The 11931-nt window shown below is 39.3% G+C and overlaps 1 protein-coding gene across 1 annotated transcript in view; it reads right to left on the bottom strand.

Moving 5' to 3' along the window:
• Positions 1 to 1272: 1272 nt before the first annotated feature.
• The window catches only part of LOC142013121 (solute carrier organic anion transporter family member 4C1-like), a 94948-nt gene continuing 84289 nt past the window's right edge, over positions 1273 to 11931 (bottom strand). The window contains exons 11-13 of the mRNA XM_074994192.1: positions 9496 to 9560; positions 5547 to 5684; positions 1273 to 2615 (exon numbers count right to left, since the gene is read on the bottom strand). Coding sequence (XP_074850293.1) covers positions 2491 to 2615; positions 5547 to 5684; positions 9496 to 9560 — 328 coding nt within the window. The 3' untranslated portion in view covers positions 1273 to 2490. The remainder of the gene's footprint in view (positions 2616 to 5546; positions 5685 to 9495; positions 9561 to 11931) is intronic.

Genomic DNA, 11931 nt, shown 5'->3' with positions numbered 1-11931 from the left:
TTTATTTTTTCCCTTAAATTATGGTTGTTTCCTTGCATTGCCATGTCTCAGTTGGGTTAAGCAGTACAGACACCCATAGTAAGAATCAGTTTGTGCTCCCAAAGAGCTCACAGACTAAATAAACAAGACAAAAAGGAGAGAGAGAAGAAGCATCACCCCTATTTTACTGGCAGGGAACTGAGGCAAAAAGCAATTCCATGACTTGCACACAGGGAACCATAGCCGAGATGGAAATTGCTCTTGAGTCCCAGCTCAATGTCATAACTATGAGCACATCACTTCCTCTCCAAAGGCTCAGAATTACTTTTGGTCCTTTGCACTTCACGGGACCATGTGGGATCACACTAATAATTATGCAAATCAAAAAGTTATGTAAGCATTATCCTGTAGACAAGTATTAGATCAAAAAAAAAATCCTCATTCCCAAACAAGGCATTGGACAATGGTTGCTAATAAAGGTGCTGGATGTTGTATTTATTTTATGATAACAGAATAGCCCAGCAAAACCACTATGCGATGCTCCATGTTTGTGTCTTTAAAAGCAGCAATTTGAAGGAACAAGTGCTCCAAAACCATGAGTTATGCTTTCCAACTATCTGAGCTACAGTCCTTAGTTGTGGATGCTTGTCTAGCCTGAGCTCCCTGGTTACATGGCTATTCAGCAGCAGGTTAGTAGGATCCATCTACTAAACAAGCTCATTTGTTCAGCAGCTAATAATGGTCCTTGATAAATGTCTGTAAGAAATGGTAAGAGGATTTCTTTTCCCAGGATCCAGCACAGGGTGCAGGCGCTGTTGACACACAAGGTTCCTCCCCTGAATCGAAAACGTCAATATACCCATCATTGCACTAAGAGACAGAGTGCACATGGGTTAGGTGGAAAAAGGAGGGGCAATTCATTATTAGTACAAGTTGGACCTTGCTGGTCTAGATGTCTCCGGATCTGAGCAGTCCTGTACAAGGGAGTTAGGTCAGGGATGGTCAGTTCCAGCCCTTCTATTGCCAGGCTCTGCTGGGGGGGGGGGCGGCAGCTAGTCTCCTGGCAGTCCACCAGCCCTCCCTTCCCACCACCAAGCTTCTGGCCCACTCCCAGTCTCCAGGGCTCTCTGATGTTGAACTCTCTGATCCAGCAACATCCATAGTCTGGAAGGATCATTGATGCTGATGGACCAGAGAGCTTCTGGGCCAGAGAAGTTCGACCTGTACTTCAAAGGTAAACAGTAGCTTTGAAACCAGTGCTCTGTGGAAATAACATCTTACGTGTAAAAAAACCCAGATTTAAAATAGATTTATTATATAAACAATATTTAAATAGAAGAGATTTGTATACAATAAAAATTTTAACACTAAATACAACATTCTTTTTGGTTTTTGTTGGGATTTTTTTTTTACCACGACGTACATCTTATTTTAAGTTTTCTACAGATACACAGGCTATTATTATTAGGTTTAGTCAAGGTTGCAAAGTCCCAGCTCAATGCACTTTTCTTTTCTATCAATGTGTTTGCATAGTCTTTCTTTGTATATTGATAGCCTAAAAATAATGAAATCACTTTTTAGAAAATAGTTAGTCCATAAACATTTAGAAGTAACCTCAAAATAATGAGCAAAACATTTAAAGAAAACAAATTCAATTTTCAAAATTTCCAGAGTATATATTATGAGAAATAATCTTTCTGAAAAAAAAGTAACAGAATATTTTGACAGTCTGAATTTACACAGTAAGGCACCCAGTTGAACTAAGGCACCCAGTTTATTACTTACAAGTTTGTTAGCTTTCCTGTAAATTATTTTCCTACAAATATGTTTAAGATTAATAAAACTGATCAAAATTTAAACTTTTATAAAATAGATGGAGAAAAAAGATATGCTTTTTTCCCCCTATTTGTTCATATTCAAGAAACCCTATAATCCTATGGTACTTAAAAATTTACATCAACCAAGCCTTACATGTCATTTTGCAGCCCAAACACTGACACATTTGGCTGCCATTTTGAAGCAGACATTGACAGCTCCCTTTAATATATCCATTTACTATTTTGTTGTCCTAAAGTCTGTCTTCTCAGGCTATAGTGTTACTTTTACAGGCAGTACCAGTTCAGGCATGTTGGTATTCCAGTTCAGCTTTTGTTATCTTTCTTGTGTTCTACGCATAATTTTGTAATTTGCTTAACTCAGTGAATGAGGAAACCCTTTGTATATGTACAGTATTTTTGTTTGTGTATAGGGAATGTTAAAAACTAAAGTGATAAACTAATTTCTTTCTTGTGATATTTAAAAGTACACTGTTGAAATAGAAAAATTTCCTGAGCCTGAATTCGTGTTACACAAAATATCCACATATATTTAAAATAATGTTAAGTTGTTTAAAAACTAAATTGTGTTCAGATAATGCTGCACATGAAGCTCTAACACAGCTGTCTTTCAGCAGCTGTATGTATTCTTCCAGATATTTTGTTTTTTGAAGTTCCCAATTTCCTCATTGCAGTTTTACATGGGCACAGCAGACACCATTTCAGTATCCTTACGCAAAGTCACAGAATTGTCCGGTGGTGGCTTATACAAGCAGAATGCAGCGACAATAAAAAAGATAGTGATGACTTTACATGCTGCACCTTTATAAGAAGAAAAGTGAATTTATTATTGAAGATCAATTTTCAATTAATGTAGTTAACATTAAATGACAGAACTGATGAAAGTTCTCCATTCAACATGGGAGCATTTCTGTGTATCATGCCACAACTTTCAAACAATACAATTGGTCAATTCCAAAATGATCTAGACATCATTAACTACAAAATTATTACCGTGGGAGGGACTAGACAACCAAAATAGTGGGACATATGGAGACCTTATCTGTTGGGCACAGTCACAACTCTGAGCGTCTCTGCAATTGTCCATGGCTCAAACAACTAGCCCACAATACCCATTCATGCCTTGCAGTATAGCAATACCTGTCTGATCACTGTTCATCATTCCAGTGGAGCTGAACTTGCTGATTAATGACTTATTTCCCAAACAAAACAATCTGAAGAGAGAGGAAGGGGCACACAGAGCCTCTGGGACAGAGGAATGCAAGGGAAAAGCAGTTATGTTATGATCATGTGATGAGTGCAATTCATTTGGCCTAGAGAAACTACGAAGTGTGTGATCCCGTAGTCTGAAAGGGTGCCACAAAAATCTAAATCTAAGGAGAAATTTTATCATTTCCCAAGCTATAAACTGGGCTCAATGTTATGGCTCCACACTATGGTACCCAGTGATGGCAGAAAGCATGCTAAAACCCACAGTGCAAATAAAAGTACCCTAAAAACAGCAGCAGTCTTTCCCCTGACTTCCAGGATCTTTGGATGAGGTCCCTCATCTGCCATCTGGTTCTTGCTTGCTGTGAGACTTTTAGTACTCACTGGAATTCTGTTATTCTCCTCCATTCTAGTCTGCTCAGGACTGTATGCCGCAAAAGTCCCTTTTTAGCTTCCTGTCACTTGTGGCACTGCACTGAAACTTCATCCCTACTTAAAATATTATGAACCCTCTCAAGTACACTCTTCACACTTCTTTTGACTTTGCGATCACCATTTTCCTCAATTCCTAGTTTCATGTCCCAATTCATTACTTGTCCTCTATATCCTTCCTCATCTCCCTCTTTAAAGGTGATGGACTAAGGGGAAAAAAATCAATTGAGTCAGTGCTCTTTTTAGTTTCCTGATTCCTTCTGATATAAAATTTTCTTTATTCACTTTCTCTACACCACTCAGGATTTACATACTTCTATCTTATCCCCCCTTTGTCTCCTCTTTTCTAAGCTGAAAATCCTAGTCTCTTAAATCCTTCTTCATATGGGACCTATTCCAAACCCCTCATCATTTTAGTTGCCCTTTTCTAATGCCCATATATCTTCTTTGAGATGAGGAGACCACATCTGTACGCAGTAGTCAAGATGTGGGCATACCATGGCTTTATAGAAGGGCAGTAAGATATTCTCTGTGTTAATCTCTATCCCTTTTTAATGATTCCTAATAGCCTGTTTGCTGTTTTGACTGCAGCTACACAATGTGTGGATGTTTCCAAAGAACTATCCATGATGACCATAGTAATTCACTAATCTTTCCTGATTAGTTTCAGTTAAATTAGCCCCCATCAGATTGTATAGTAGGGGTTATTTTTTCCAATGTGCATTACTTTACATTTATCCACATTAAATTTCATTTGCGAGTTGGTTGCTCAATCACTTAGTTTTGTGAGATCTTTTTGAAGTTCTTCACAGTCTACTTTGGTCTTAACTATCTTGAACAATTTAGTATCATTTGAAAACTTTGCTATCTCACAGTTTACCCCTTTCTCCAGAACATTTATGAATAAATTGAATAGGACTGGCCCTAGGACTGACCCCGGGGAAACACCACTTCCATTCTGAAAATTTACCATTTATTCCTACCCTTTGTCTTTTAACCAGCCCTCAGTCCATGAAAGGATCTTCCTCTTATTCCATGAAAACATAATTTATGTAAGAGCCTTTGGTAAGGGACCTTGTCAAAGGCTTTCTGGAAATCTAAGTACACTATACCTAATGGATCTTCCTTATCCACATGTTTATTGACTCCCTCCAAAGAACTCTAATAGATTAGCAAAATGTGATTTCCCTTTACAGAAACCATGTTGACTCTTTGGTCAACAAATTATGCTTTTCTATATGTCTGAAAATTTTATTCTTTACTATTGTTTCAACTAATTTGCCCAGCATCAATGTTAGACTTACTGGTCTATAACTGCCGGGATCTCTTCTAGAGCCCTTTTTAAATATTGGCATTATCTTAGGTATCTTCCAGTCATTGGGTACAAACACTTATTTAAAGGCTAGGTAACAAACCATAATTAATAGTTCCACAATTTCACATCTGAGTTCTTTCAGAACTCTTGGGTGAAAGCCATCTGGTCCAGGAAACTTGTTACTGTTAAGTTTATTAATTAGTTCAAAACCTCCTCTAATGACACCTCAGTCTTGGACAATTCCTCAGATTTGTCACCTTCAAAGGACAGCTCAGGTTTGGGAATCCCCCTAACATCCTCAGCTGTGAAGACTGAAGCAAGAATTCATTTAGTTTCTCTGACATGACTATCATCTTTGAGTGCTCATTTATATCTCGATTGTTGACGGGCCCCACTGATTGTTTAGCAAGCTTCCTGCATCTCATGTACATATAAAACATTTTGTTGCTGCTTTTGGAGTTTCTGGAGTTATCTATTCTACAAACTCTTTTCTGCTTGTCATATTATATTTTCACACTTAATTTGGAAGTGTTTATGTTCCTTTCTATTTTCTTCACTAGGATTTGACTTCCACTTTTTAAAAGTTCCCTTTTTTTGTCTCTCACTGCTTCTTTGACAAGGTTGTTAAGCCATGGTAGCTCTTCTTTGGGTCTCTTACTGTGTTTTTTTTTAATTTGGGGATATACAATTACGTTGGGCCTCTATGATGGTGTCTTTGAAAAGTTTCCAAGACCACTCATTTGTGGTACATATATATCAAAAATGCAAGCACTTACTTATACCCATGAGCATATAGGCCATTTTTGAGTTGTTGTAAACCCAGCAGGCTCCTTTAATGTCACATTTATTAACATCCCACAGAGTACAACTTCTGTCTATTGCCACACCAAACAGAATTGGTCCAGGAATAGTGCCTGGAAGAGATGCAAATGTACAAAGATAATTCAAAGAATTTTAACTGAACCAACAGCATACAGAGTGAGAACCTGTGGGTCATTTTACGGATTACAGCATTAAGTTTGGTGTAGCCAGATTATAGAACCACACATTCAAATATAATCATCTTGTTCTAGCCCTTTGCATTTCTGAGATAGAGAGAGAACAAGGCAACATAGTGTAAATTCTTGCAAAGAACAACTTAAAACTAAGATACCATCGGTCCCATGTGAATGCTAAGGATATCACAGCATAGGATAGGAGTTTGCACTTGTGCCCATTATTACAGTGAAGCAGACTGGCCACCTACAGAGGGAGGAGTAGTCCTCTGCACCCTACTGAGCAGACCCACAAAACTCTCACCCCAGGGGCAAGACTGGAAGTATAAAGCGTGGAACTCGGGGCTCATTTCAAGGAAAGCAACCAGAGGGAATAGGTGTTTATGCTGAGCTCCTGCACTGGGAGGTCACAGTGGGCCTGCAGGAAACAGATGACTATCCCGGATCACCTGAATCACTGGAAGACCTGACCCTGGAGGAGGGAGATGGCTGGCTTGGACTGCCTATACCACTGGCTGACCCAACCAAGGAAGAGTAGTTACTGGTGATGTGGTGATGGAGGCCCCCACTGCCCAGCTCTCTGGACTCAAAGTTCCACAATCTGCTTCCAGTGTGAGAGGCCCCGTGATGACAGACCCATGCTGATCTGTAACGCTGCTAGAGAATGAGTCAGCATGTTGCGGTCTGGAGCCATGCTGACTTGATGGCAGACCACTCTGCCACTATTAGGGCCCAGCGCCATGATGCATTGACAGGGTGGGCCTGCATGCTCTCCTGCCACTCAGCCCCTGGAGTGGCAGTCTCCCCATTCCCTCAGGCTGTCAGAGCTGAGACCTAAGCTGAATGACTCTGTTTGTTGCCCCTCTCTGGACAAGAGTTTGGGCTAATTCCTTGATTTGTTGCTCAGCCTGAATACAGGCCTGAGCCCTAGATGCCTTTACTGCCCTGTCCCAATACAGAGCCTAAATGGAGAGACTATTCTTTGCTATGCCTAAGTGCAAGCCTGAGCCCATGGATTCTCTTTGCTGCCCTGCTCTGACTCTGTGACCACTTTGATTTTATAGCCCTGACCAGAGGCCCACACTCACAGCTCTGGATGCCTTGCTGATTCCGTACATCCGACAGCTGGTGGTGATGTAGTGAGGAGGATGGGCCACCCACGGACCTGGGGGGTGGGGAGGTCACCCCCTCTGATGGACTACTATTACTCCCTCCCCTCTTCCAGTAAAATGTACTCACATCTTGTCAGCTCCCTTCCAAGAGGTGGCTGTATGTTAGGGATCCAATATGTTCATTTTTTAAGTAGTGAGGTATTTCAATCATTATGTACATTAATACTTTAATTATACTGTCAATTCTGAAAGTGCTCATGTAGCTACATACATTATCCCCTTAACTCTTGATAGAAAAGGAAAGGGCTTTTGGAAATATGTTTTCCTAAATTATGACACATACAGGTTTTTGAAAAAAGCCTCTTTGGCTAACTGACCAAGTGTCAATGACATAAAAAATATACCCAGAAATAAAAGCCTAGAAGCAATGTTTCAGATCTTGAGAACAACAGCAGTTATGTAATTAACCAACGGTCTGCTTTGGCATAAGCCTTTTGTATTAATTTAGATGGAATAAATGGGCCAAATGTGTTACTATAATGTAGTTGCTGTTCAGAGTTAAACACTATGAAACAAGAACTACGATTTTGCATTCAGAGGCCTTAATTTTCTTAATAAGAGTTAATTTTTGAAACTATTTATTAAAGAAAAAACAGCTAAAGCTAATTAAATTAAATTAAGTAAGGTTTATTTTAATCATTTCTTACTACTTTTCCTTTAACTGAGGAGAATTTTTAAAAGAATGAACTCTGGTTTTGACAGTTTATTGGTTGGCATGATAGACCCCTGCTGAGCTGTAACGCTGCTAGAGAATGAGTCAGCGTAACAATTTTAGGAGGTAAAGAAAGTTAGCTGAGTTGGGCTACAGTTATTATCGTGGTTACAGAAATTATTATTTTGGTTTCTTTTAGATTGTGTTTTAGATTTAACTAGGGCTGGCAGTGATGTTATATATGTCATTTTTGGAGGAGCAGTCTCATCAGAATGTCTCTGTAGATCAGAATGATGAAAATTGGGGTCCTAGGAGACAATGTGTGTGGCTGCCATGATGAGGAAGCTTGCTCAAGTAGCCTAATCTTCTTAACATAATTTTTTAAATGAGTCCAAAAAAGTAACTGAAATAGCTGTTTCCCTCAGTGTTTTGTCCTCCAATTGAAACTAGTTTCCAACACACCAATATTGGTTCATTAATTTCCAGGCCCACATTTTCTTGTTTACCAGGCATGATTTTAAAACAGTAATTAAATTATATTAGTAGGTCTTTTTATTTGCATTAATTTAGTTTTTTTAATCTCTCTTTTGCAATTTTCCCATTAACATTCATCATGATTTGCTGTGACACATCATGAACTTATACTTAATTGTAAGCTCAGCTTGAAAAATATAAGGTAAATTTGTAGGCCCAATTACTACAACAGGCCCTGAGCATGACATCACAGAGTAAAAAGCTATGCCACAATGTTTAGCGGAGGATAGAGCTCCCTTCATCTCCTCTCTCCAGTGTGGATGAGGTAAATAAATTAAGATATTAGCTTCCTGACAGAGTCCCCAAGGAAGTCTATAGTACAGGGAAGCAATGCAGGGTATGAACAATTCAGGTTTGTAGAATATGGAGCCATTAGTTAACTTCCATGCTGGAATGCCCCCCATCAGGGGTTTGAAAGGTTCTTTGCTATGTCATAGTTTTTAAAAGTTGCAAACTCTAACATGTGCTTCTCACTGTTTCTGCATCCACATCAATGACCTCCCAAAATTAAAAAAGAAAACAAAGACAGTAACGACTACCAGAAAGTGTTCTGGAAATGAATGACTAATTGTGCAGATTATATGTCTGCTAGATTTCTAAAATGTACGTATATGTCCATTAGAAGTAAGAACACAAAACACTGCACCTGGTTTCATAAAACCTTTACCATTTTACTTGTAACTTCTAAAGTGCTGCCAGTTTCATCAATGTTGAATTATACAATAAACACATGATTAAGTGTTACAAAAACACTCTTTTTAACTAGTGGAGCCTTAAAATCTCTGCAATTTTAAAAAAATGGGCTTGTATGTTTTGGGGAGAAAGGCGGTTGCTTTAACAAAAGGGGATGCCATTCTGAATGTAGTTCTGCAGTTGGGATTTGTTTTCTTTGACATAGCCTTCTCGCATCTTTCAGCAAGGCTGCAGACACCATGGGCCCTGCAGCAAAGTGGGAGGGGAGGCAGCTCTGTGCCCTGGAAGGGGCAGGGCCTAGGGCAGCCAGCTCTCAGCACTGCCCCTAATGCAGTGCTGGGTCTCCCGCTCCTTCACACCTATGCACAGATGGAGCAGCACTGCTGCAGAACTTCAAAAGGGCCCAGAGCAACTGCCCCCTTTGCACCCCACTGTCAGCAAGCCTGGCCTCTTTACACAACTCTTTATAGAGAAGATAGCATTAATGCTAAAATTTGTGAAGCACCACATTTGAATTCCTAGGCGTTTGGCTTGTTCTTTCAGACTGGAAGATGGCAGCAAATTAATTCATACAGGTTTTCTTTAAAATTATTCATCTCGGTCATGTGAAAAGAAAGTCTCCCAATTAGACATTTTATGCTGGCACAGGTAATTAAGCAAAAGATAATCAATGTCATACCTACTAAGCGTAGAAACACTGACTGCACTCCCAACGCAAATGAACGCTGTTTATCTGGTACACACCTGCAAATAAAATTGGAATTTAAGGGCTTCATAAAATATAAATGTAACTGATGTTTTTCAACTTGGTTTGGGGTGTTTTGGGGTTGTTCAGGTTTTTTTTGGTAAGTTATACTTCAACTTTTAAAAAACTCTGACATTGTCAAGTTATTTGTTGATACTTTGATCTGTACATTGTGTACTAGGCAACCTAAAATCTTGAAATGGAATTTACTTGACAGAAGAGACAAAAAATGACTTCAATAAAATATAATGCACACCAGTTTTCTGCAATAAATCACAGAGAATTCTGGTAACAGCATTGTTTCTGACATTAGATAGTCTTTTTCCCAATGCATTTACACACAAGATAATCAAGCTGGCTCTGTTCAAGGGGACTCTGTTCAAGACCATGCACATTGCTAATAGCCTGATCACTCATCATGAAGTGGAGATACTTCAGTACATAGTATAGTGGAGCAAACACGGGTGGGGGTAGTACTTTGGATCAAATGTATGATCAGTAGGTATCTTATTTATTTGTAGCATTTGTTTTATATCAGCATATTGCATCATATAAAGGTATCACAACAAGCAGCAGCAACCACAATGAACCATTTTAGTTGAACCTGACTGCTAACAGTTCAGCATCCCAGTAAAATTGACAACACTGACAACTGAAGTGGACAGACTAAGAAATCTCCAGTAATTTTTCAGAAGTATGATGACACAAATGCAAAAAATATTGCTTTCCCCTTAGTTTCCCCATTCTAAACACAGGTGACCTTCCTCTGCCTCCAGACTAACACAGTCATATTGAAAGTTCAACTCCCATATGGATTCACACTGTAGCACCAAGAACAGAAGGTCAATGTAATGAAGCGTAATAACGCAGTACAGTGTTGTGTGTTACACCACCATTTCAGTAGTGGTAGTGCTTTTTATGGTATATAAAATAATTCCGTATGCTCATGTGCCTTTCAAATAACTTGTGAACTTTAAATAATAAAAATTGTAATGTGGTCTTTCTACATTTGACCATGAGGCATTACAAGCTATAGAATAGGAAAGCAATTATGTTCCGAAAGTTATGACTTTTATTAACATCAAAACTGCAGCTCTGCATGGGTGAACAGCCGCTTTAACAAGGTATTAATAAAGTCTCATTTCAAGGGGAAGCTAAGCCCCATATAATTAGTAGCCTACATATACAATTAGAATTTAATGGTTGTCTAGCACAGTGTGTTCAGGGTCAAAGACCATCTGAGTTTCAGAGACTGGCAAGGCATTGTGGCTAACAGGCACACACCTTAGAACTGTACACTGTGACGCATCATCATAGAATCAGAGCAGCTTCCACATAAAAATGAATAGCAACAGCAAAGTCATCAGAGAACTTCCAAGAGTCTTTAGCACATCTCCCTTGGGGTCAGGAGTCTCCTTGGGGTAGGAACAGAAGAACACTTGTTTGGGAACAATGGGGATATTCAAATTATGAATATCACTTATGATGGAAATGCTTTTTCAAAACAGGAAGGCTTTGAAACATGGGGCCAATTCAACTTAGAATCTCAGGCTCCATCACTTTGTACGTGGTGCTCAAGAGGGAGACTGGCTTATAAACAGAAGGGTCATCTACAGATTTTCTAGGTTTTAAAAGTGCTTCTCTTTGCAAGCTGTGAATTTCACCAGTTTCCAGGATGTTGGTAAAAAGCTGCACCAGGCATTTCTGTACCAGTGAACCAGGTTAGAAAAGACTTTGTTATAAATGCCATCTTTTGCCACAGCTTGCCTCAGTTTCATGGCTGCAATGGATGAACCAATCTCCTTACTCGCGTCTGATGCAAACCATTGGGACAACTGAACACGTGTGGACCTTGGCTGCCACAGCTGATGCCAGACATGTCTGCAATACTGGCTGTCCACTAGCTGTCCACAAAAATTTAGCAGCAATGACACTGGGTTTCCAACTGTGGTCTAGTGGCATGTGTGCAGCCTCCAGGTGTCTCAACGAATTCCATAGTTCAGCCTTAGTTTCTGTCTTGCTACATCCAGTGATATCAACAGAGATTTTTCAATTTCATTTTAAAATATATTTAAAATCTTTAATTTGCAAGTTGTCAGAATAGTTCCATTCCTTGCCATAAAGATACAAGACAGGTGAAACGATAAGCTAACCACATTAATTACAGAATCATGGGCACATTCTCCGGTTCTTCAGTTAACATGATATATGCCATCACGTGCCAACAATGCCCACAGACCACGCATATAGAGCAAACTGCAAACACTCTTCAGCAAAGAATGAATGGACATAGAACAGACATCAAAAATCTCCAAATACACAAACCTGTCAGCCAGCACTTTCATGGAGTGAGCCATTCTGTTAAAGACC

This window comes from Carettochelys insculpta, chromosome 5 (assembly GCF_033958435.1).
Source record: "Carettochelys insculpta isolate YL-2023 chromosome 5, ASM3395843v1, whole genome shotgun sequence".
NCBI lineage: Eukaryota > Metazoa > Chordata > Testudines > Carettochelyidae > Carettochelys > Carettochelys insculpta.
This window is presented reverse-complemented; position numbering and strand designations above follow the sequence as displayed.